General features: G+C 45.2%; 1 protein-coding gene across 1 annotated transcript in view; it reads left to right on the top strand.

The window, feature by feature from the left end:
* Positions 1 to 26,408, top strand: part of NLRC5 (NLR family CARD domain containing 5) — a gene marked incomplete at its 5' end in the record, with an annotated part of 76,402 nt that overhangs the window by 42,856 nt on the left and 7,138 nt on the right. Inside the window, 21 exons of the mRNA XM_084645001.1 lie at positions 262 to 345; positions 1,447 to 1,530; positions 3,205 to 3,294; positions 3,430 to 3,492; positions 4,319 to 4,402; positions 7,695 to 7,778; positions 8,990 to 9,079; positions 9,785 to 9,850; positions 11,735 to 11,818; positions 11,930 to 12,013; positions 12,945 to 13,031; positions 14,195 to 14,275; positions 14,753 to 14,836; positions 15,811 to 15,894; positions 17,406 to 17,489; positions 19,883 to 19,966; positions 21,256 to 21,339; positions 21,943 to 22,026; positions 23,152 to 23,235; positions 24,309 to 24,392; positions 25,517 to 25,600. Of these exons, the coding sequence (XP_084501127.1) occupies positions 262 to 345; positions 1,447 to 1,530; positions 3,205 to 3,294; positions 3,430 to 3,492; positions 4,319 to 4,402; positions 7,695 to 7,778; positions 8,990 to 9,079; positions 9,785 to 9,850; positions 11,735 to 11,818; positions 11,930 to 12,013; positions 12,945 to 13,031; positions 14,195 to 14,275; positions 14,753 to 14,836; positions 15,811 to 15,894; positions 17,406 to 17,489; positions 19,883 to 19,966; positions 21,256 to 21,339; positions 21,943 to 22,026; positions 23,152 to 23,235; positions 24,309 to 24,392; positions 25,517 to 25,600 (1,737 nt within the window). The remainder of the gene's footprint in view (positions 1 to 261; positions 346 to 1,446; positions 1,531 to 3,204; positions 3,295 to 3,429; positions 3,493 to 4,318; positions 4,403 to 7,694; positions 7,779 to 8,989; positions 9,080 to 9,784; positions 9,851 to 11,734; positions 11,819 to 11,929; positions 12,014 to 12,944; positions 13,032 to 14,194; positions 14,276 to 14,752; positions 14,837 to 15,810; positions 15,895 to 17,405; positions 17,490 to 19,882; positions 19,967 to 21,255; positions 21,340 to 21,942; positions 22,027 to 23,151; positions 23,236 to 24,308; positions 24,393 to 25,516; positions 25,601 to 26,408) is intronic.

Genomic DNA, 26,408 nt, shown 5'->3' with positions numbered 1-26,408 from the left:
GAGCTCCGCCAAAGTCAATTGAGCGACCCGCATTTACACCACCTGGGGATCTGGCCCAGAAGGTTTAGAACAGCAAAACCGTCACTCTGAATGCACTTGTGAAGTGAGCAAGGCAGTAGGTAGAAGGGCTGAGATTGGCTTTGAACCCCAGCCTAGCAGCTCGGCCTGAAACGTGAAGCTTTAAGGTCTAGATGGAGTTTCCCATGTCATTCCTGCTGTATAAGGTAAATCTGAGGATCCTGAGTATGCTGTTTGCTTCAGTCTTAGGGAATGCACCGTGAGTCCCAACGACATGGACAGGCTCTGCCAGATCCTTGAAAAATGCACAGGACTAACAGAACTTGAGTAAGTGCCGAGCATTGTGTAAGTGTGTCTATATGTCAGGCTGTCCTGTGCTCCTAGAAAATGAAATCCCCCAGTATAAAACCAACGGACCAGATCTCCAGCTGGTGTGAATCAGCGTCACTCTATTTGCTTCATTGGAGCTATACCCATTTACAGCAGTTGATGTTCTGGCCCGGAGTAACTAGGCTTTGTGCAGATGGAGCACCTGGGGTGATGAAATCCATCCTCCCAACCCAGGGTCACCGAGCAGGACTGTGGAATGCCCTCCTCCTGCCAGAACTGCTCTTCCAGCCTATGGGCTGGAGTATCGCCTTCAGCCCTCAGTGCTAGTTGTGTGGAGTGTTTGGGGCCTCTGTCTCCATGTAAATGCAAATCTTATGACTCATCCCCATTGCAGCCTTCAGCATGGAATCCCCTCCTAAGGCAGAAAAGAATTGTCTGACTCTCCATCTGTGGTTCTTCCCCCCACCCTCACACACATGATCTCAGTGCCGTGTTAGGTCTTCAACTGGCTCTCTGTACCACAAGTGAATTTCATGCATATATTAATATACAAGTATCTACCCTCTGATATCCTGTACATGACCTCAGTGGAGTTACTCTGGTTTTACCCCAGTATATCTGAGAACAGAATTTGGCTTCCTGGAACTCTATGATTTGTGTGTAAATTCCCCAGGACATATGCAGTGCAGGCATACCCTTCTGTTCCCCTACCTATCCTAGATTCAGAGATGGTTACAGTCATTTAGAACTATTCTGATCTAGTTCTAGATAGTCTGGCCTCCTGTGTAGCACAGGCCAGAGACCCAGTGATCACTGCATCAAACCCATAAAGATATTTGTAAAACTAATGATCTAGCTAGTGGTCTCTTATAACTTGTCCAGCCATTTTCATTTCTAAACAGTTTCCTTTGTTGTTCTTTTCTTGATTGGAAGGGGTAACTCCCATATTCCAGTAAATGAAACTTAAACCTTTGAAGTCAAGGATTTCTGAGCCTAGTGTATATTTTTCAACAGGAATATAATGTTTTAATATCCTCTAACTGTGAAACTTGCAAATCATTTCTAACCTTGCAATGTGTTTTCTCCCTTGCTTTGCAGATTATCTAGAAATGCGCTGAGTGATCAAAGCATTGAAAGGCTGCTAATGTCCCTACCAAGTTTGCACGGTCTGAAGCTACTGAGGTAAAATTTGGGGCGGTTGTTTTGATGGATGTCATGAAATATTCATTTTGAAAGCTGTAATGCTGCGGTATATCCTACCAGCATTAATAAATCATTGACTCATTCTACATTAACATAGGAAGAAGCAAACCAAGTCCAGAAATAGTCAGAAACTCACTCACCCCAATTCCTCTCCTATTTCCACACCCAAACACAAACTAAACCTCTTTTAAGATACTGAGATGATTGCCACTCTTGGTTCTGGCTGCCACCAGATCCCCAAATCCCGAAATGCTTCAAGAAAGTTTGTTCTCATGTATTTACATCAGGAAGCAAAAGTGCTGGAGGTTCCACACTTCTTTTTTTCATGATTTCCAGCCCCATTATTGCAGACTCAGGCCATGTTTACACTAAGCCTTGGCTGATATAGCTATGCTGGCAGAGCCCCCTAGTGCAGGGGTTCTCAGAACAACTTTTTTGGTGGCCTAAGAGTGTGGCCACCAACCCTCGCTTGTGGCCGCTCTGAAAATTTTTCCAAACCCAAGCCCCGCCGCCCTGGGCTGAAGCCCAGAGGTGGAGCCCAGGGCCTAAAGCCCAAAGCCTGCTGAGCACACACACTGGCCCCATGTGTCTGCCGAGGTGCTGTCCAGAACCCCCAGGAGGCTGTGTGGTGCAGGCTGCTGATCGCCTGCGGTCGGTGCCAGCAAACACCAAGGCAGCCAGGAGCAACAGCTGGGTGCTGCAGGGAGGGACCACTGCTTCCCCGCCCCAATCTCCACCCAGGAAGCTGTTGTGGACGCAGAAAAATCCCCTGGTGGCCACATGCAGCCAAAATGGCCGCATTTGAGAAACGCTGCCCCAGTGCAGACACAATGAAAGCTGTCAGAAGAAGTTCTTCCCCCAGCATAAGTACACCACCTCCCCGAATGATATTAGGTAAGCTGACAGAAACACTCTTGTGTCAGCAGACTTGTGTTGGGGTTTTGTCGGGATAGCTATGACAGTTTGGGGAGTGCGGGGTATTTTTTTTCACGCTCCAGCAAAACTGTGTAGTGTAGACCGGACCTCATAAGTTTTGGCTTATTTGATAAGCTTTGGGGCTTGATCCAAAACCCATTGAGGTCGCTGGGAGTCTTTCCATTGGCTTTGGAGCAGGCCCCTGGTGCTTATGCAAAAAGAACACAAACTTTGAACCTTTTAGGGTTAGCCTACCACAAAACGTCTAAGAGAAGAAACAAGGGCTATGAACTCCTGAATTCTGACCCAAACTTGGACACTGACTTGTGGTGTAGCATTGGAGATCAGTCACTTAGAAGTCACTTTCCAAGCGTATAGGTCGGCGTATCTGCAACCCATTTGCGCACAGAGCTGCTGCAGTTGTGTAGGTGTAAATGGCCACTCATCCATCTAAGGGATTTGCAAGTGCAATAAAAAAAAATCACACATGCAAACTAGGGAGCTGATTCACCACTGTGTTACTCTAGCTTTTACATCAGTGAAGTTACAGCAGTATAAAACTGGAGCTGACGCAGTGGAGAATCTAGTTGTTCAAAGGCAAGCACAGTTTCATGCCTACAGCTTTGGAAACCAGGCCCTCTTGTGTCTGTGTGTGTTTGTGGAAGTGACCGTCAAGTCCTACATGTATGGAACCAACCTTCCTTGAAGATGAAGACTGATTTATTTTTGTCCTTCCAGTATTAGGAATAACAAGTTTTCACCAAATTGCACTCTCTTACTGGCCAACTCCCTCAACCTGTGTGAGCGAATCAGAGAAGTAGAAGTCAGGTAAGGAACTGAGACCTCCTCTCTCCCAAACAAATCAGCCATCATTGAATTCCAACTAGTGGAATTGAGAGCCTTGTTCTTTTTGAAGAATGTGGCTGTGGATGCAATGACTGGTTTTGCTTGTGTTTGCTACAGGTCAAGCGAAAATGCTTTTGTGCATTTAGCGGGGAGGATAGAAAGCCAAGAAACATCCTGCAGGTCGGGCCTTACATTATTTATTTATAAGTTTGCTTCTTTTGCATGCATTTAAAATGTTAGCATTTGTTGAAATCATGTTGAGTGAATCCACATTTGACTAAATAACAGCATGGATAAAATTTGCACCAGGTATTGTGTAATCCTTACTTATATTTTTAACATCGGGAATAAGAATTATTCTCACTCCTCGCATGGGCAGCACCACGTATCTGTGCATGTTGTGCAAAAGTCCAGGATCCAGTCTCATGAGAAGAAGGGGGTGTTTCTGGAACACCTTGTAATCTATCAGTTGGAGCAGGAGGCTAGTAGTCAGGACTCCTGGGTTCTCTCTGCAGCTCTGCAAGTGACTCATATGACCTTGGACAAGTCATTAGTAGTCAATTTTTCAAAAGTGGCCTCTCATTCTGGGTGCTCAGCTTGAAGAACCCTTGTGTGTGATGTTCAAAAGTGCCCGTAACTCCTGGTGAAATAATTGGAGCAGGAGGTACTTAGTACCTCTGAAAGCCAGGCTCAGGGTGTCTCAGAATGGACACCCAACAACCAGTGACCACTTTTGAAAATGTGGGTCTTCCCCTCGCTGTTTCCTTGCCTGAAAGATGGGGCTAATCATTACAGAGGTCTTGAGGCTTTATGGACATTGCAAAGATCTTTACAATCAATGGCAGGGCAACACAGTCTCGTTAATTAATGCAGGCATTGCCCATAGACTGCTGTACAGGCAAGCGACTGGGAATTTGTAGCTTTCAGTGCGGAGGCTAAGTCAGTGCAAGGCAGTTTCTCGGGATCTATTTCAAATGCTGTTTCTCACACGTCTGTCTTCAAACAGGCTAACTGACTGCAGCATCGGTCAGAACGAGGTTGAGGAACTCTGCCGAATCCTTGAACAATGTGGCCGTCTTGCAGAACTGGAGTAAGTGGGCTTTGAATTTCCACTGTGGCCTTAAAAGGAAGGTGAACAGAGCCAGTGAGAGAAAGCTGGATGGATAGAGATAGGTGTCTCCATACACTCATGAGCCCTGTAGGCTCACTCTATGTGTATATCCAGTATCTAACAGCATATAAACAAAGAGAGAAGTAAAAGGAACCCATAATGCTTACTGGGGGGAGTTGATCTGTTAGAGAAGAGGTGCCTCCCCCGGTAAGAGTCCATTATGTAACAGAGTCACGGTGGGTCACAACTAAACTGCATGTGTGTGTGGCCGCCAGCAGAAGCTGGCCATTTGGGTTCTAGGTCTGTTGTTTGCATTACAAGAGGCGGGTAAGTGTAAAGAACTAGTAAACGGTCAGCAGCCAGTGTGGGATGTGATGTCCTAAAAACGACACTTTGCGTGAGGATTTTTTTCCCAAAGCGACTGCTGGAGTCTGCCGTGTGTGGAAACGTAGGAGAGTGCGCCCAAGTTCATTGCTGGTGAAAGGTGCTGGGGCAGTCAGCCAGGAGACAGAACTCCTCAATATATTCTCAGAACGGGAATGGCACAGGCAGGAGCCATGCAAGCTTTCCCTGCACTGCCTTCTCAGCGTGGCCTAACCCAGACCCAGAGGGCCCACTCACCTGATCCAACCCATACTCCCTCCATCTGTGGGGATCTGTGGAGATCCCTGGTACACAGAATCCCCAGGAGACAGCTTGATCCCACCCAGTGGTCCACAACCTTTCTGTGGGAATAGCACATGCACTATAAGGTGGGTAGAAAGTTGGCTAGATTGTCGGGCTCAACGGGGAGTGATCAATGGCTCCATGTCTAGTTGGCAGCCAGTGTCAAGTGGAGTGCCCCAGGGGTCGGTCCTGGGGCCGGTTTTGTTCAATATCTTCATAAATGATCTGGAGGATGGTGTGGATTGCACTCTCAGCAAATTTGCAGATGATACTAAACTAGGAGGAGTGGTAGATACGCTGGAGGGCAGGGATAGGATACAGAGGGACCTAGACAAATTGGAGGATTGGGCCAAAAGAAATCTGATGAGGTTCAATAAGGATAAGTGCAGGGTCCTGCACTTAGGACGGAAGAACCCAATGCACAGCTACAGACTAGGGACCGAATGGCTAGGCAGCAGTTCTGCGGAAAAGGACCTAGGGGTGACAGTGGACGAGAAGCTGGATATGAGTCAGCAGTGTGCCCTTGTTGCCAAGAAGGCCAATGGCATTTTGGGATGTATAAGTAGGGGCATAACGAGCAGATCGAGGGACGTGATCGTTCCCCTCTATTCGACATTGGTGAGGCCTCATCTGGAGTACTGTGTCCAGTTTTGGGCCCCACACTACAAGAAGGATGTGGATAAATTGGAGAGAGTCCAGCGAAGGGCAACAAAAATTATTAGGGGTCTGGAACACATGAGTTATGAGGAGAGGCTGAGGGAACTGGGATTGTTTAGTCTGCAGAAGAGAAGAATGAGGGGGGATTTGATAGCTGCTTTCAACTACCTGAGAGGTGGTTCCAGAGAGGATGGTTCTAGACTATTCTCAGTGGTAGAAGAGGACAGGACAAGGAGTAATGGTCTCAAGTTGCAGTGGGGGAGGTTTAGGTTGGATATTAGGAAAAACTTTTTCACTAGGAGGGTGGTGAAACACTGGAATGCGTTGCCTAGGGAGGTGATGGAATCTCCTTCCTTAGAAGTTTTTAAGGTCAGGCTTGACAAAGCCCTGGCTGGGATGATTTAATTGGGGATTGGTCCTGCTTTGAGCAGGGCGTTGGACTAGATGACCTCCTGAGGTCCCTTCCAACCCTGATATTCTATGATTCTATCCCAGAAGACTGTGGCGGGCGCCAGACACCCCACCGCCGAAATGCAGCCGAGAAATGGCAACGCTTCTCAGCGGCATTTCGGCAGCGCGGTGTCCTGTGGGTGCACACAACTGCCCCAGCGGGCACCATTGCCCCAGCAGGCACCGTGCTGGGAACTCCTGATCCCACCAAGGCTTCTGCTCTGGGCTAATATACATCACTGTCTGAGAGCCTGACCCACTGCTCATTGAAGTCACTGGGCGTCCTGCCATTGACTTCACTGGGCTTTGGATCCGGCCCTTACGGCCCAATCCTGCAAGGCGCTGAGCACCCTAAACTCCTACCGAAATCAGTGGGTCTGAGTTAATGGATCAGACCCCGGCTGGTAAAAGGACTTGAATAGTTTTGTTATCTCAGGGTTCTCACTGTGAAGCTAAGTTTGTGAGGTAGTTTTCTATGACAGTATCGTGTGTATAAAATCCCTTTGCTTTCCAATGCTCCAGTTGCCCAGAAGAACTGTAAACAAACTCAGCTTTTATTTGTTCAGCTGCACATGGCTAGCCAATGGCTACAGCTCTTGGTCCCTTCAATCGAGAATATACCATGAAATGCCCATTGTAATGAGGGAGAGGAAAGAAGGTGCAGTGTGGGACTTGGGATACCTTCTCAGGGCTGGGTTGTAGGCAGCCAGGCCTAGTGATTAGTGGGGGTTGGGGAAGGGAAGGAGGGTCCCCACACTAGCCAGGGTTCAGAACCAGAAGATCAGGAACCAAGATCTTGACCCACAAGTCAGAGACCAGGAATCAGGCCGAATGAGGAAACCAGGTGTTCGGGATCAGGAGACACAAGCAGGTAGCACTGGATGAGGAGCAAAAGCAGGATGGAGCCCAGCTGTAGGGACAAATTCCAACCCTGTTCCTCCTGCCTTAAATAGAGGAAGCAACCAATCAGGATCTCTGGTGTTGCACCCATCAGGGCCCAGGGTGGAGTCTCCTATGTGAGCTGGGCTTCAAGAAGTCCCAGTCACCAGTGGGTGGAGGGTTGGAGCAAGATGACCCCAAGGAACTCTGCGAACCTAGGTTAAAAACTAGGTATTATTATTGTTTCTAAATCGGCAGCCTGTTTTACGCATTGTAAGAAATGTTTTCCGCCATGTGAGCCTTTAGATTAATACACTGAACACACTCCTTGTGCTTGCATTGAAGACAATCTGTGTAATGTGTCAAGAGGGTGCCAGATTATTCTGCTCCATTAGCCAGAGACCTGGGTGACAGGACAGGAACTTCCTAGTAGATAATCTAAGTAATGTATTTTGTGGAACACCGACGTTCTAGTTTCCACCATGTGCTGCTGGGCAGGGTGTTGGCCCACGATGTTTGGCTGTGAAGTACCTGGGAACCCCGGCAAGGGAGTGCGCTAGCCTGAATTTCACATGTGAATTTGGTTGGTTGATTTTTACCTTGTTCTCTTCCCTTGCAGTCTCTCTGGGAATCAGCTCGGCAATGAGGGGCTGAGACGCCTCTTGGATCACTTGCTCCAAATGCACGTTTCCCGCTTGCTGAAGTAAGAAAGCGCCCTGGGAACTTGGGGACTCAGAGCACTGGTGCGCCTGCTCTCAAGCTTGTCACCAAAAGCAGCAGAAGACAGGAGGGGCCGAGTGGAGAGACATTCGCCTCCTAAAAAATAGCACCATGTGGTGGGACTAGTGGCCACCCTTGTCCTGTCTCATTGGAGAGGCCAAGGATTCAATGGGCTGTGGGGATTGGACTGCCCCCTGGGACTGTTCCTGGCTGTCCCTCCAGGTCAGGAGTGAGTCATGTAGAATCTGATCAAAAACCCAATGAAGTCTCTCCACTGGTTTCAATGGGAGTCAGTGTCTCTTCCCATCACTTTCACTCCACACTTGTCCCGCTTACCCTCTTTTCTCCTGCCTTCTTCCGCTCACCCTCCTTCCCAGTTCCCTTCCCTTTTCTGTCTATTGGGGTTGGAGCAAACAGCCAGTCAGCACTGGGCAGAGAAAGTCCACAAGACAGGAGGAAGTTCTGTGAATGTCCAGAGATCGCAGCTTTGGCTGCATCTGCCCCTGCGGGCTGGAGTCTCTGGCTGGCGGTTGAGCTGTGCCTGTTCCACAGATAAACAGAGAACTCCAGTCTCCCCCGATTCATTCAGCAGCTTTCTGCAGTGGGTGGAGCTGCTATTTTAGTGGCACTTCCTAGCAGGAAGTTCCATCTCCTAATACAGCTTGAGGTGGCGGGGATGCCGCTCAACCCATGAATGCATGGAAAAGGCAGGAGACTGTCACATAAGTGCAGCTATGCCCAGGCAGTGAAGGAGAGACTTTGCCACAATATGTTAGGCATAAAGGGAGGTACATACAAGCATTAAAGGGGATACAGACCCTTTAGTCTCTCACAGGTTTGAAAACTCTGAGTGTCCCTTTGCAAATGTTCATTCTCCTCAAATGTCAGCACAAGACTCTTTGGCTATGTCTACACAGCAAAGAAAAACCATAACCGGTCCATGCCAGCTGACTCGGGCTTCGGGGCTGTTTCACTGCTGCATACGGCTCGGGCTAGGACCCTGCGAGGGGGGAGGCTCCCAGAGCTCGGGCTCCAGCTCGTGAGCCCCAGTTGGCTGGCACAGGGCAGCCGCGGGTGTCTATTTGCTGTATAGACACAGCCTTACGCTGACAGCACCAAATTGCATCAAAATATAACAGTAGCTGTAACTGAGATTTCTAATACTATATGAATCATCATGTCCTATTGTTGTAGCCTCAGCCATAACAAAATATCTCAGGATGGAGTTCTGCATCTAATCAACACCTTTTCCACGTGCAGAAATGTAACAGAAGTTCAAGTCAGGTATGGTTTCTCGTCATTAATTCTTGTTTCTCACCTAATTATCCTAAAGTTTATATATTGACTACCAGGGCCACATTTTCACCCAACTTAACTTTTTGTGTGCCTGCACCCATTCCTACAAAATGTAAATGTGTGTATGCAAATGAACGTTTGCATATGCAAATAACAGAGTTAACTGTGCAATTACCTTATTCTGTAGGTGCAAGTCCTTTTTTATGTATGCAAATCTGGGCATTGTGTGTGTGCAAATATAGATGCATGTACATTTTCTGATGGGCACTAGCCCGCCTCCGCTATCTGAAAATCCGAATTTTCATTTTAGAACTCTCTAATTTCTGTGTGACGCTGCCAAAAATTATCCTTGATTTACTGAATTTGGGTTTGTTTTTTTCTCTTTTCCATGCCTGACAAAAGTATAGTCCACGGGCAATACTGATTCTGCTCAATGTTAAAATCTGCTAAGCAGGTTCTTGCTTTAGTTCTTTATTGTTCAGTTGCTGTTTAGTTTTCATTTTGGAGGCTTTGAATGCAATGGATCCCTCGGACAGTGGCATGCAAACACAGGCTAAATGCAAACACATATCAGGTACACAGTTGCAGGCATATTTTGCACAGACAGTTGTGCACCTAAACTAAAAGTCTGGCCCCTTGGAGACTTGTCCAAAGCGCAGAGTATCCTAAACTTGTGTGGTCTTGTCTGTGCAGTTTGTGCTCCAAGGCAACGTCACTCATCAAGTTCACAAGAGAAGATGAACCAAGGAAGATTTTGGGGTAATTGTATGAGTATTTTGTGTGTGTTTCAATCTCCTTTAAAAAGCTAGAGTCTTCCCCTCTTTAGAGAGAAGAATGAAAAGCATGTCTTTGCCCTCTAGATCCTAAGGAATTGCATGATATAATATCTGTAACAAATGGCATATTCATTAATTCCAAGGCTAGAAGGAACCATTATGGTAATCTAGTCTGACTTCCTGTATAAAACAAGCCATGGAACGTCCCCCATATAATTCTTAGAACAGAGCTTTTAGAATAACATGCAGTCTAGTTTGAAAAATTGTCAGTGATGGAGAATCCACCATGACCCTTGGTAAATTGTTCCAATGGTTCATTACTCTCATCATTAAAAATGTATGCCTTATTTCCAGCCTGAATTTGTATAGTTTCAACTTCCAGCCATTGGATCGTGTTACACCTTTCTCTGCTAGACTGAAGAGCCCGTTATTAAATATTTGTTCCCCATGTAGAAACTTATAGACTGTAATCAAGTCACCCCTTAAACCTTCTCTTTGATAAGCTAAATAGATTGTGCTCTTTGGGTCTATCAATATATGGCATGTTTTCTAATCCTTTTCTCATTCTCATGGCTCTTCTCTGAGCCCTCTCCAATTTATGAACATTCTTCTTGAACTGTGGCCCCCAGAATTGGACACCGTATTCCCACAGTGGTCACATCAGTGCCAAATAAACTCACTACTCCTACTCAAGATTTCCTTGTTTATGCATCCCAGAATTGCATTAGCTCTTGAGCATCCAGTGTGATGATGTGGCCAATGTTCAGCTACTTAGCCACCAGGACACCCAAATCTTCTTCAGTCACTGCTTCCCAGAATGGAGTCCCCCATCCTGTAAGTGTTGCCTACATTCTTTTTTCCCAGATGTATACATTTACATTTAGCCATTTTAGGATGCAGATTGTTTGCTTGTGCATAGTTTACCAAGTGATCCAAGTCTCTCTGAATCCTCTTTGTTTCACTCTCCCAATTTTTGTGTCATCTGCAAACTTTATCAGTGATGATTTTATGGTTTCTTCTAAGTCCTCACTGGAAACACACTCACTCAATGACGATTCCCCATTTACAGTTTCATTTTGAGAACTATCAGTTAGCCAGTTTTTAATCCATTTAATTTGTGCCATGTTAATTTTATACTGTTCTAGTTTTTTAATTAAAATGTCATTCAGTACCAATTCAAACACCTTACAGAAGTCTATATTATGTCAACACTATTACCTTTATCAACCAAACTTGTAATCTCATCAAAAAAAGATATCAAGTTAGTTTGACAGGATCTATTTTCCATAAACCCCATGTTGATTTGCATTAATTACATTTCCGTCTTTTAATTCTTTATTAATCGAGTCCCATATCAGCTGCTCCATTATCTTGCCTGGGATTGATGTCAGGCCTATAATTACCTAGGTCATCCCATTTACCCTTTTTAAAAATTGGTCCATCAGGTATTTCCTCCTGGTTTCCTTGCAATAATAGTCCCTTCATATGAGAGAGAGAGAAAAATCTGCACACACTCGCTCTGTAGCTCTGATCTCTTGTAATTCTTTATCCCACCAGTCTCTGCTAAATGTATCTGGATCCCTTGTTCATCTCTTAACTCTTAATCGTCAGTAGTTATCCATCCCTGTGCTTCAATTACAGAGGAGTATTTTGTGGAAGGTAGAGGGAAAGAACCCTCATAATAGGCTGCATCATAGCATATCAAAGAACTCTTTTAAGATTTTACCAAAAATCTTTTTCACAGAGTTTTAGCACTCAGATGTCCCTCCTCTTTTCTCAGAAGATGCCCTCAATACCTGCGATTTCTGGATCAAAGGGACTAATGACTGAGAAGGAACTAATACAGTTTTCTCCCCCATTCTTTCAGACTAACGGAGTGCAACTTTCAACCAGAACACCTGCCAAAGCTGTTCTCTCTACTGCAAAAGTGCACCAACCTGACGGCGTACATGTGAGTTAGACACTGCTGAGAAATCTGGCATAGACGGAACTTTGCCTAACAATATTTTGTTTGTGTTTTAAATGTTTTGAAACCTTTCTTCGCAATGATCTATGATTCTAGATCAACAAACAACAACATGACAACCAAGGCGGTGGAAGATCTCTTGCGGGCACTGAGGAAAAGTCTGGGAACGCTGCAAATAAGGTACAGAATGGTTCTATTGCTCAGTGTGGCAAACCCACTTTGGTTCTGATAAGCTAAGATCCAATTCTGCTGAAAATAACATCTGGGTATGGAAGGCAGAGGGGCTGGGATTTAGTTGCCATCTGAGTCAGCAGGGATTTAACGTTTGTCTGCGCACGGAAGATATTGTGAAATAAGCGGGGCTGTGAATTTAGAGCACAATAGCTGTTCTACTGTGGAATCGTTATTCCGGGCTATTTCCCACTGTTGACAAACACTTTGTGTCCAGCATGGCGTAAGGGGGCGCTCTGCTGCTGGCAGTACCCAGGATATTAGAGAGACAAGATGGGGGAGGTGATACCTTTTATTGCACCAGCTTCTGTTGGTGAAAGAGACAAACTTCGGAGCTTACACAGAGCTCTTCTTCAGGTCTGGGAACGGTACTCAGGGTGTCACAGGTCAACATAAGGTGGAACTATTTTGCTTAGCATAAATAGTTAACGCATGTCTCAAGGGACCATTCAAGGTGAAGTGACCTGTTAAACACTTCTCCTGACATAGGGGGAAAGGGAAAAAGAACCTGTCCCTGCAACATTTCATTTGAATAATTAATTCTTTACTTCCTGTCCCAAACTGTTTTGCATTGCTACTGTTGCCATCTTCTACCCTGTGGTGGAGAGTAAGGTCTTACAGCATATCCTGTCTTTTCATTACAGCTGGTGGGAAAAAAGGAGAAATATTGGGGGTAAAAAGAGAAAAAATTGAGGTTAACGTCCCCTTGTTTCCAGTTTGTACTGTGCTTCCTCCCCCGAGGTAGCCCCTCTGTGTATTATGGTGAGCTGAGAACCAAGGGCTGTACAGACACATACGGGACGTAGCATCGAGATGGGAGTAGTTTAGATAAACGATGCTTATGAAATAATGCAAAGCTGCCTGTGTTTTGAAATTGCAGCATTGAAGAGCCATGGGTGCGGAATGAAAGTGTGGCTAGCCTTCTGCAGATGGCCGTCCAACCCCACGGGAATGTTACAGAGATTACGTAAGTGGAGCCTGAACAGCTGCTTGTCACAGATCCAGGGCCTGTAATTCCCCCTCAACAGTCTAGGAAAGACACCTGCTCTCAGGCTTCTGGCTCCCCAGCTGTCACCTCGCTTGGGTGGAGACATCTCTCCCTTCTACCCAGGCTCCACAGCTCCCTGGTTATGCTGTGAATTCACCAGCAAAGGCAGGCAGCCGAAGCAGGCCTGCTTGCTTTCTCTTCAGAAACTAATAGCAACACTATAATGGCCTTAGAATCATAGAATATCAGGGTTGGAAGGGACCTCAGGAGGTCATCTAGTCCAACGCCCTTAGCCTTCAGTTAAGCTACAGTTCTTCCTATGGAGGGATAGCTCAGTGGTTTGAGCATTGGTCTGCTAAACCCAGGGTTCTGAGTTCAATCCTTGAGGGGGCCATTTAGGGATCTGGGGCAAAAATTGGGGATTGGTCCTGCTTTGAGCAGGGGTTTGGACTAGAGGACCTTCTGAGGTCCCTTCCAACCATGATATTCTATGATTCTATGCAAGTTAATGTGTTCTTAGGGTAAAAGCATGACAAAGAAAATATTAAAACAATAAAAGAGCCTACGTGCATGCTAATAAGCTTAACCGAGATCACCCTAACTCCAACATGGGCTCTGGCAAACCCGACCCAGATGTCTCTTCCATGGTCATAAATTCATAACAGCCTTAGCTCAGACCTAGCACACTCAGGACAAATTTAGTCTATCCACGGGTCTCTGAAGTTCCTAACATTTCCATTAGTCACATCTCTAGAAAAGTTGCATACAAGCCTACAGAACACATAAACAATTGCATTTTTATACAATGGACCCCAAAAACTCAATTCAGTAAGATTTAACTTAATTCAATAAGGTTTCTCTGGGATCTTGCAGGAAATTACCATCTGTCACACTGCTGTTTTCAATCCCTTTTCTAAAAATAAAAGCCTGTATTTGGAAACCAGCCTTGGACGAATGCTGTCAAGTCCTTAGGCATAGATGGTTTCCAGTCATTCAACAAGTAAACTCCCATTGCCTGCGCTCTTCTGCTCTCTCCCATCTTGTGGAAAGTAACCTTTGCTACAGGGCGTTTGAAACAATTTGTATCATGTACCCAGCAAGGTCTGGGCCTGTGATGTATTGTCATCTCCATCTTCTCCTAGGATATCAAAAGACAAAGGTCTCCTTCAAGTGGACGTGGGGTTCCCCTGTCGAACGGAGAAGATGGAGTCTGTGGTTAGCAGGTGAGGAGGTGCATCTGGTTGTGCTTTTCATTGCAGGTTGCTCCCTCTGACTGATCATCCAATAAAGGAACTCACTAGCTTTCCTATTGTACCCTGAATAAGTAGAAGCCTTGAATACATTAAGACCCAAGCCAGCTTGACACTTCCTTTTGCAAGGGTGTGCATGGAAGGGATAGCACAAGGATCTTTCATGCTCTGGCCAGAGAAATCAGTCCTTGTGCCTGGGAGAATGCAGAGACTTCTAACTATGGGCACCCAGAGGTGGGGAAGGGCCATGTTCTCTTGACTCTACACCAAACTTTGGAATGGGCACGGCACATCAAGGAGGAGCTTGGGTTTGTGCAGCTCTGCTCTCAAGCCCAGCCATATAGCATGGAAAAACCATTGCTGCAGGCTGCAAGGCCCTGTGTAAGCGTGAGCTGGGTTGATTGTCATTGACGTTGATCGATCGCATTTGTGTGTATCTGCACCCTGCAGGTTGAACCAGTGCAGGCTGGAAGCAAAGCACATTCACTTTCTCCAGAGGGTTACTGAGAAATGCACGCAGCTTCAGGAACTGAGGTGAGTTCTCAAAGCGGTGTAGCAATTTATCTCAGGAAGGAAATAGTTTCTCTTGTCCTGGTGCACAGAAAGAGTGGATGCATCTCTGAAATTGGGACTGGGGAGTTGGAAAATCATGTAAAGAAGCAACGGTAGTCAATAGTCAATTCTCCTCTGACATATGCACCCTGTCGAACCTCACTGAAGCCAACGGGAGCCCCAGAAGGGTGAACTTCTGAGCAGAATTTAGCCCTAAGTGACCCCAGTGAAGGAGATGGCTAGACACAGCAATACACGTACCATCTAACATGCAGCGCTTGCGTGTGGCTTGACCACAGCTCGTTGCTACAGCTCACTCAGACACGCATGCCCTACGGCGAGTGAGCCCCGAGGGCGTGGGAATGTTAGCAAGACGAGCTTGGTTCGGCGCATATGCTGTGCACTTCGTGATACGTGCTCTGCTGGCATTGTAGAGCGTATGAGAATTCCAAACGGCACCCCGGGGACGCAACAGAAGGCCTGTCTCTCCCTGCCAGCCATTTCCCGGTTGGCTGAGCGGACTCATGCAAGAAAACCTGGGGTGGTCAAACCTAGAGAGACTCAGGTTACAGTTGCGCTATTTGACGAACCCAAGCTCCTCCACCTATGTGTGCTACAGGGAGGCCAGACTAGATGATCCGATGGTGCCCTCTGGCTTTAAAATTCCATGAACTGTGAAAGCTTGGAGAACAGAGCCTGGGAATGCAGGGGTCATTTGGCTTGGCATCACAATGCGATGGTGTTGCTCTAACAACAAGGGGGCAAATGTGGCTTATTCCGTATACCTTGAAGTGCTTCTTAATGGACTGTTGACCTGGATGGGGGTCAGCAGCCAGGCTGCCCTTGATCAGTTAACTCACGCAGAACAATTGCAAGCATCATACCACGCCAAGGCAGCTGTGGGCTGTTCAGAGCTTTGTGTGCCGCTGAGAGGATGTGCTTTTTCGTCCTTGCAGCTGGTCTCATATTGATCTCAACGTTGCTGAAGAAGCAATGCTAGCCAGCGCGCTTCTGACTTTTCCAACGCTGAGGAAGTTTGAGTAAGTAATTATCTAAAAAGCTCGTTACTGTTGAATGTTCTACTTCATGAACTATGGCTCATTCTAAGCAGATACCCCTACTGCCCGCACTTGCCCTTTCCCCAGCCCATTACCCCCATGAAACTCTCTCCTTCCCATGCAATCTGTGCAGCTGGCTAAATCCAGACATGTATTTTCATAAAAAGAACAGGAGGACTTGTGGCACCTTAGAGACTAACCCATTTATTTGAGCATGAGCTTTCGTGAGCTACAGCTCACTCACGAAAGCTCATGCTCAAATAAATCGGTTAGTCTCTAAGGTGCCACAAGTCCTCCTTTTCTTTTTGCGAATACAGACTAACACGGCTGCTACTCTGAAACATGTATTTTCATGATTTCTCTGAGCTTTGGGTTCTTGGGAGCAGCCTGGATCAAAGCTCTTTTCTGAAGTGCAGAAAAGTTCAGACCTGAATCAGCATCAGAACTCCATAGCTGGCCTAGGACTTTGTAACAGACCAAACCGCAGCCCCATTGGGTGGGAAAATTGGAATTCAGACATGAACGTTGCAACTTCCACACATCTGCGTGTTAACATGTCATATGTTCTAGAATGTTCTTCTGTGAATTGTTGAAAGGGGCACTTGAGCATTTAGTCGTGGTGCAAGATTTCAGAGAAATGATCACTTCCTGCCCCCTTCCTTTAAGTAAAAACATATAAAGACAGAGGGCCTGATTCTCATGTACACTGTGGCCATTTTATCCTGCTCCTGTCATGTAAAAGGGGCTTAAGGGTATAAATATAATCTATTCTCACTTTAAGGCCCCTTTATACTCCCAGAGAGGTGTAAAGTGGCCTTAGCTAAATGAGAATCAGGCCCATAGACTGTATCTTTGCACAATACAATCTTTTGGGACTCATTCTCTGTTGCTGTTGGCAGAACCTGCAGAGAGTCCGAGTCAGTACAGATCAGCACCCAACATTTTGGACTATCCAGTTCTCTTGGGTCTGTAAAACGGAGCTGGAAATCACAAAAACGTACTCTTCTCATGTGTTTTGGCTCCTCACGTTCCAAAAACTTTGCCCTGAGGGGTCCTTACTTTTATGCAGACCCCCAATTCTGAAAAGATTCAAGATTAATGGGGAGAAACTAATGCAGAGCTGTAATGTTTGGGTATAAAGCCAAGATCCCATGTCCATGTATGGTTTCTAAAGACCCTTTGGGATTTTTTGCAAGAGTATGAGTACCAGCCCTAGGACCCTGGCCAAATACTAATTACATTCTGGTGATCTAATTTCCCCTCTACGATTTTATTTGGAAATATCAGGCTCTTAGCGTTTTAGTATGTGGGTACCAATTGGTGTTAACACTTCCCAACTTCCCGGTTGTGTTTTATGCTGATAAAAAGCTTCTGCATTCCACCCCAGAAGCAGCTGCACGTCAATGGTGAGGGAAGTGATTCCTATATCTCCTATCTTGTTGGACTGCCTGAATGTAAGTCATTCTCATTCGGTGCTGTTACTGGTTTTTCAGGCTGATGTCCAGCAGTGTTACGCCAAGCGGAATGGGACACCTGGTTGCAGGGTTGCAGCAATGCCATGCTATTGAAGAGCTTAAGTAAGTTTACTGTCCTGATGCTATCTAGACCCTGTTAGGCCAGTCTATATTTTATGATTAAACTGCAGTTACTTACAAGCTGTGTGTCCTGGAGGAGTGTAACCACACAGATGGCTGGGAGACATCAGCTGGGGGAGAAGTATGAATTCCTTAGTATTTGCAACTAAGGATGGGCAGAACAGGATTAGTAATGTGTGATTAGGGCAGGGAGAGCAGAGTTCTTTGTACAAGCCAAGTGCTTTGGTGTCCTCAGTACCTCTGCAGTGTGTGTGCACACCCATGTCCCACTGCAGAAAGGCAGTAATCTCAGGAACCACACTGCAGTGTTAGAAGATACACCGCATCCAGGAAGGTAGCACCTTCTAGTGGCAGCAGATGGCATTTACAGAAGCACTTTTGCGCGTTGCTGTACAACCTACCCATGATACAGCTTTGATTCCTCCTGTTTTGGAGGGCCAGCCATAGGAAGGCACCCAGACCAAGATCTCGCACTAGACCAAGACACAATGGTCCTGAGAAATGCCAAGAGAAGAACTGAGTTTTTGGTTCTGTGACTGAACTGAAAAATCCAGAAAAAATTGTTTCTGGTCAAACAAAACGTCTTTGACCTGAAACTAATTTGTCAAGTTTGTTTTTTTTAATTTTGTTTTTGGGTGTATTTATCCTTTTTTGGTTTTGTTTTTTTAAATAAATCTAGCTAAATTTCTAAATGAAACATGTTTTGAAACGAAAAGTCAGAATGTTTCCTTTTGAAAAAGTAGAAATGAAAAGTTTTGACTTTTTCTGGCTAAAACTCTTTGCCGAATTTGACCCAAAATCATAAATGGTTCAGTCGACCCCAAACTACATTTTTTGAGGAATAAACTATTGCAAAGAATTTTGTTCAGCTCTAGTCACGAGTGTTGCAACCTAAAGATCGGAAAGTAAATTATTTTATCATTCATATCACTGTAGAAGCATCACCCTTAGAAAACAGCATCCTTGCCCCAAAGATCTTACAGGCTAAATGTTGCAGAATTGTTAGTGTCTTGAACCTGCCTGTTTTACCTGGTTCTTGTAAAGAACATTGAAAAATCAACTCCTTTTATAATGAGAGCAGGTAAAAGAAAATTAAAAGAATTTCTAAAACATTTTACTTCCCATGGTTTTTAAAAGGACTGACTTATTTTATTTTCCTAATTTTCCACAGATTTTTCTTTTCTTTTTGATAATTCACTGTTGCTTGTATTCATTTTTCTACACTTAATACATGGATTTTCTAACATCCATGTCACACAATCAGACATAAACCCTAGTGTTGTGACCATCAATGAAATAACAGGATGTGCAATTTAAAAGATGTTCTAGCAATTATTGGAAATCTCACTGGGTTTTTTAAAATTTTATTCTTATTGACATACATTAACTTTCCATACAAGTATTAATAAATCTTATTTATAATCTGGATTTGTTACCTGCAAAAGAGACCTAGTTGTGATTGGGCAACCTTTAATCATTATCAGTGTATTTATTTAGTTCAAATTCCCAAAATAGTAACCACCTGTTACAAAAGCTATGTGATCCCTGATATAAGGAGCTCTGTTATTTTTCCATTATCAAAATTTTATTTGGTTTAAAAACTGGTGATATCCTAAAATGAACATTTTCATTTTGGGCTGGGGGAGGGAGGGGAGGTGGGATCCCAGCATGTGACTAAGCTGTCCAGTCAAAATTGGGAATGCAAAAAACAACCAACCAAACAAAACAACCTATTGAAGAGCAATATACTTTCTCATCATAAATTTCCATTGAGAAGTGAATGTATTGGCAGGTAGGGGAATCTCAAAATGCTTTCATGGTATCTTTGGTTTTGAAGCAAAAGTGAAGAATTCTTACGTCTGAAACATTTCTACCCGTCTCTGTTAATAATGACCCTGCAATTCTCAGCCTTTGTAATTGCTTGAGGTCTCAGAGAGGCAGCTCTTCTTCTCTCCATGTCTCCTGGGGTCAGTTTCAGCTGAAAGGAAATGAAGAATTTGCCTCTCATGTTGTGTATGTGTTTTATGCACCTTTGGCCTCATCCCACGCCCATTGAAGTCAATGGCAAAACTCCCATTGACTTCAGGGGGCAGGGTCTTTGTAACTCCAGAAAAGAGTATTTCCCATTGCAGTCTCCTCAGCAGCCCCACGCTGTGCAGGATACAGAGCTGCAAAACGTTTACACGACAGTTAAGAGGCTTCCCTTTCCTAACCATGCGGGATCAACATAACGACACGGCTTCCATAGAGAGCTAACGCTAGCCTCCGTCAGCCTCCCATTGCTTTGACAGCTCCTGCCTAGCAGACTGGTCACAGTGTATGAACTATTCATTTAGATCTGTGCACACTCATTCCTGTGTCCATTTGCCTCTTAGCCTCAGCTCCCTGGGACTTGATGACACGGCCATTCGCATGCTGGTGCCAGGACTTCACAAAATGCCTTTACTGAAAAGACTCCTGTAAGTATGTCTGTGCAGGCCTTCATGTCCTGTAGTGTTAGCTGGGCCATACACACACTAGTGAGAGAAGGAACTTTTGTGATTCATTCCCTGAGCTTCCCACAGAGATGCCCAGCTTAGCTACTGCGTAGTCTCTGGAGAGCAGATTTAGCCCTCAGGAATCTGCATATGTTCTGTGCACTGTGCTAGAATCAAGAAGGAAAGTTTCCATTGTGAGTATGTCTGACCTCCTTGTAGACAGGCCTGCTATCAAAGCAGCATGATGGAGGTTCATTTTTCCAGTTCCGCCACACACCCTGTGTGACCTTGAGCAGGTCTGTGCCTCAGTTTCACCTCTATGCAATAGGGGTAATAATCCCGTCCCTACTTCACAGGTTTGTTCTGAGGATAAGTTTGTTAATGCCTGAGTCACTCGGGTCCTGCAGTCTAAATCCTTCCCATGATGCCAAACATTGCTTTGGGCCTAACAAGACTCTGCCACCAGTCTATCCTGGGATAATGCAGTGAGGGGGGTCAGATAAATAATAACATAAAGAGATAACTATCTTACCAAACAGGTGCTGGACTGTTCTACAATTCTGCAGGGATGCTAGCAGAAGCTGCAGTATTTGCCCCCTTACTCTGCTATTTTTGGTAGTCCCTACTTTTACTGACTAAGTCATGAGAAAGCAGCATTTTTAAAAATATTTAAAATTTTAAAAAGTGTCCACCCTCCTCCTCACAGGAAATACACTGAGAAGAGGAAATATTCAGGGGCAGATATGCAAAGCTGAGCAAAACAGATGCACCCGGAAAAATTCACATGCACCCAGTGAGCCCACAAGAACTCCCCATGTAGGTCCAGCTCATAGACAAACATGTGGCCAAGATGATAATTTCCTGCTTTGCGGGAGCACAGAGGGGTCTTTCACTTGCACAGCCATCAGAATCTCCAGTCGCGATAGCATTACAGTTACGTTCCAGGAGACCACGGAGTTGATCATTTCGCTGTTAAGTATACTGTTCAGTGGTTACTGTGGATACATGCAGCTGTTTCAGAGACGGATGACAGCATATTTGTTTCAAGCAGGGCGATGCAGTGCACAGATTTCTTTTTTCTTTTTGAATTCCAACACCAATGCACCACTTGCATTCCATTTATATCCCTGTCCTGAAGACTTAAGTGGGACTCAGATGGCCCATAGACCTTGCACTGCCCCTCTGCACAGAGGTGAATTTCATCCTCTATCTATAAAGCCATGAACTGAATAACAGCCTAATGTGTGGTATTTTATTAATATTCTCTCCAGCTTGAACAATAACAGTATTGGTAATGAAGGCTGCTCCCGCCTGGCAGAAGCTCTGAAGAATGCTCCTCATATGGAAGAAATCAAGTGGGTTCCTCCTTTCTTGTAATGTCTCTGCTAGTGATGGGGATGGATTATAGAGCTCAAGCCAGGGAGTGTTTTTAGGTGCGGTTATATGAAAGCAGCAAGTTTTACGGAGGCTGCTAATGCTCAAGTGTCTGGGCTGCTTGAATTAGAGATGGGATCAAACCAAAACTTCAGGTGCAAAATCTGAGCAAGTTTTGGTCTGATCTGAGCCGAGCAGCTGGCACGTGTAATGGCATATAATGGGTTCAACCGAAACTCCAAGTTTGAACAGCCTCTGTCAAAATTTGGATCAGGAGCTGTGTATTGTAGCGGTCTCTGAGAACTGGTCCCAGCACTCCCAAGATCTAGAAAAGTTTGAATCTAGATCCAGTCTGCGGCCCTTGTTTTTGGTTAGTTTTCTTCATTGCAACCAAACTCAGTCTCTTTTCTAACACAAGACGCAGTAAGAACAAACACCTTTTTGACTTTTGAAGTTCATTCAGCTGTGAATAGTGAAATGATTTTGGCTCCCTCCAACAGATCAGAGCGATTAAACAAGACATTGCACTCAGTGGGCAACTCGGCATTTTCTTTCATAATGTGGCTTTTTTTTTCCCTTTAAAGTTTAAGCCATAACAAGATTGAACATGTTGGTCTGGAAAAAATAGCCACGCTCCTGCCGGAAATGCAAAATCTAAAGAAAGTCAAGTGAGTCGCTTTATATTTCGGGTTGAATAATGGGATTAATTAGAGTTAGAGCCAAGGTTGGGGGGAATGTTCGTGTTTGATTTTATTTGACCTGCATAAACGTTACTGGGAAGGCTCCCACATCGACTGCAATTGGCTTTGGATCAGGCTCTTTGTGACTGAAACTTGCTGCCATGTCCTGGCCATGCAGTAATCTCAGTACAGTTTTTAGCGGACAAGTGTCCGCGTCGCAAAAAGCAGCACAAGTCTCTCCCGTTATTGGAGACCTAGAGGCCAACGGTTGAATATGCCACAGGGAGTGGATGCCCTGGTGTGTTGGCCTGATGGGATGGTTGTACACTTCCCTACCCCGTGCATTACCTGTTCTGTAGCTACATGGAGGGTTTCAGCCTCTAGGGCTTTCAAAGCACCACATCCCATCGCCACTACATTGATTTCCTAACAAAAGTTGGGGGGGGGAATGGAGAAATTTCTTTCTGGCCAGTTTCAGCTGGTAAGGAAATTCGCCCCAAATCTTAGGCCACGAAGGGGACACCAGCTAAGAGAAAAAGCAGCCATAGGCTCCCCATGCCAGTGCTCGCCAGCCATCAGGAGTGCAATATAATAAGTGGGACTGGAGAAGGAGGGGTCGGGTACTCAGAAGGCTCTAGTTCAGTATGACACCAGGGGCTTGGCAAGATAAGCTGGGGCCAGGTTGCTTGCATATAACTTGTAGCGCCTTGGCCTGTAACACTGCCCACTCAGAATGCTTAATAAAGATCTCTTTCCTACAACTCGGCCTGCCACATCACTTATTGCCATGTGAAGCAAGTGTGGTCCTCGGGGTCAGTCATGGCAAGGTAACATCCTCTCTGATGGTCTAACCTAATGCATTAGAAAGCCTTTCTTTTCCAAGCTATTTGATGGAGAGACCTGTGTGTCTCTTGCCAAGCTTTGGATTGGCATCTCTGGGCCTGCTTCAGTGGTAGCTTGTTATTACGATGCTCTGTGCTCTCTGTCATGCCACTCAGCCACGAAACAATCTGCAGCGAAAGCGCCATTCGTGCCACGGCTTAATTTGTATCTGGTATATCCTGGCTCCTTTCAGCCATTGACAGACTCTGCCTATTTCCATGTGTATTTTAGCCTGTCGTCGAACAGTATTGGCCCAGCTGGAGGGGAGACGCTCGCGGAGGCTCTGGCTCACTGCAGGCATGTCGAGGAGTTACTGTGAGTCCCACATTCACACTGGCTGGTACAAAGTTCTGAGGCTTCACGTCTGGTCTTCCCAGGGGAATCAATGGGCTGTACAGACTTTGTTAATGGAGTGGAGCCCGAGCCTTACACAGAATAATAGCTAATATTTCAGAAACACAGGGCCTAGAGTGTGCCACACATCTGCCTGATGTGTTACCTACGAAATAAATATGAAAGCTATCTAATTATTACTATATTAAAAATGGGGGTTGGGGCTGATTTGAGACTTTGTTAGCCGAGGACCATCGCTGAATTTATTACTGTTCATCTAACCCCCTGTTCGTTTGCAGAAGAGAGGTGTCAATATCCTATGAAATAATAAAAATCTTTAACCAGAGTGGGGAAAATTATTTCTGTTGCAGTTAAGATGCATAACCCACCCAGTTAGCCTCCAGACTGCAGGATATTGGACTAGGCTCATGCATCAAAAAATATAATTACAGCATAAGGCCCCAGTCGTACAGTGCCGTCAGCTCACTGCGTATGCGAGTCAGTTGAGTCAACAGGACGCCACATGGGTGCTGGTGGCATAACACACCAGTGTCGCATCCCCATTGAGTGGCTATTGCACATAGAGGAAAGCAGCCTACTACTACTGGGAGCTGATGGCGTTTCTCCTTTAGCTCAAGTAGCAGAGGGCTGTTCTGTCTTGCTGAAGACCCTGACTGAGATTCTACTCTGCAGTCTGGACTGAAGGAATGGGGCCTAATCTCTATGTCGATAAAGGGGAAATAACAAGGATTTGAATTATTTAATTAACCTACTGGTTGAATGAGTTAGTGGTAATCGCAGCGGTATCAGGAAGTATAACCACAGGGTAATTACACCGTGCTTTAATTGACTGTTTAATGCCTGGATTATGAAGCATAACTATTACTCCTGTGTCTAAGTATATTCAGTCTCCAAAGGGGTAAGTAAGGAGATTTATGTTCTACCCTCAGCATGTGCAGCTCCTCTGAATATTAACAGGAGACACACGGACATGGGTGGGAGTGAGGAATTAGGCCTGTTAGTTCATCATAAATAATGTTTCATATTGTTTTCAGATTAGCTAGGAACCATGTGGGAGACAAGACGGCAGCGAGACTCTCCCTCTCTCTGCCGAGCATGGGCCACTTGCAGATCCTTCAGTAAGTGCTTGCTTCCCCTTCTGTACTCACATTCCAAGAGGCAGGGCACCCCGGAAATACTGGGACTGATAAAAAAGAGACTGAACATGGAAGCAGGAGAACAATGAATCGGTGACATGGTTAAACAAATCTAAAATGCATGAAGTGGACAAAGATTTGCCAAGACCAGGTTTCATTACCTACCTGCTTCCTAACATAGTTTGATTACTATTTATTGCCATATGTCTTGACAGTATTGTCATTCCATCATAAAATCTTTTCCTCATTCCCACTAAGCTCTGGGCTTCGGTAATATCTTGTGGCAATCAGTTCCACAGATTAATTAGGAAATGTATAAAAGACAATCTTTAATCAGTTCTGAATATGCTACATGTTAATGCTAATGGGTGTCCTCTTGTTCTCATATGATGAGAGGGTAAATAGGCGCATCCATCTGGCCCTTCATTAATTTGTCACCTCTTATTTGTCTCTGAGTAGTGCTAAGTTTTTAACCCTCACGTGGAAGTCTTGCCAAACCTCTAATTAATAGAACATTGCCCTGCTCTGCCACAGTAGCAAAACAGTTAAACGACCCTAATTTCTCTCTCTACTATCTTAGACCAAACTCCCCCATGCCATGGGTATAGGTCAAATAGGCTGTGCCATGTGGCTTTTAATTTCCTGGGGTCATTGCTTCTTATGGTGACTGGGAGGATCTTGGTCCATCATTTATTCATGCAGAGGTAAATCTCTCTGTTTAACTACAGCGGCTTTGTGAATGAGCATCACATGTGAAAAGCAAGGGGAGGTTACGTGTGAAATTCTAGCCCTGTTAAAGTCAACTGGGAGTTTTGTCCTGACTTTAGTGGGGTCAAGATTTCACGCTCCAGATGCACGAAGGTGAACGAGGGTACATTGGGGTGGCTAGTTAGAGTACAAATTGCTAGCCACATTCCGATCACTGGTTTGTCGCTGTTCTCAAGGTCTCATAAAGAAGGGTGCAAATGTCAAAGATAGTGATTCCGTTTGAATCCTGGGTGTCAGTTCCAGAAAAGCAGCTGTTTCTTTGACAGGAAGTCGCATATCAAAGGAGTTGTTATAGTTTTCTTCTGAAAAGTTTGTGTCTGAATTTCTTCTCTCACCAGTCTGCAGTCAAATAACATTGGTTCACTTGGAGGAACACCGCTGGCCAAAGGCCTGGTTGAATGCCAGCAGCTAGAAGAGATAAAGTAGGTGCGGTTGGGAGTTAATAGGGATGTTTTAAGAAACAGGACTTGGTGTACCTCTGCCTGTCTCTCTGGATTATATAGTGGCTTCCATGTAAAACTAAGTGTACAAACAATAGTATGCAGTTACGTGTAGAATTTGTAGAATTTACAACTATGTAGGATGAAACCCTGGCCCCACTGAAATCAATGGCAAAACTCCACTTGCTTTCACTGAGGCCTGGAGTTTAAAGCCCCTGTGCAAATGCACAGAGCCTTTAGGTCTATCCTGCTTCATGAACTGAGTTACAGAGAGTGTCCAGGGAGACCTTCCCTGCATATTCCCTCTTTGCGACACTAGTATCAGGATATTCCTCCCTTAGCATCACCATCTGCCAGCCAGCCTAAGCCCAAATGTGGGATGCCGTGTGTGACAGGAGGTAACACCCAAAATAATCAGACAGCAAATGGAAAATGCTTTGGGATGCCTTTCAATATAAAGGACTCCTTCTGTAACTCTAGATCATGACTCTTTACATCTGAAGTAAATAATTTTCCAAAATAGAACTGACGGGGACATCAAATTAAATTGTCCTGATGCCCTTCACTTGCTTATTTCGTCAGCAGCCTCTTTAAGTTAAATGACAGCAGGGTGCCATCTGCTGGTAAGTGTGAGAATGCACTTGCCTTCTGCCCCAGGATACACTTCAAGCTGTCAGCGATGTCTTCACACTTCCAAAGAGTTGAGCTAACCTTTGGTTCAGCCCCGGAGAGACCAGTTAGAGACGGTCCTTTGACTTATTCTCTCCCACGGCAAACAAGTGGGTAGAGT

Source organism: Lepidochelys olivacea, assembly GCF_965140295.1.
Source record: "Lepidochelys olivacea isolate rLepOli2 genome assembly, chromosome: 12".
NCBI classification, from domain to species: domain Eukaryota; kingdom Metazoa; phylum Chordata; order Testudines; family Cheloniidae; genus Lepidochelys; species Lepidochelys olivacea.
The sequence above is the reverse complement of the archived record's forward strand: the minus strand, read 5'-3'. Positions and strand labels throughout refer to the sequence as shown.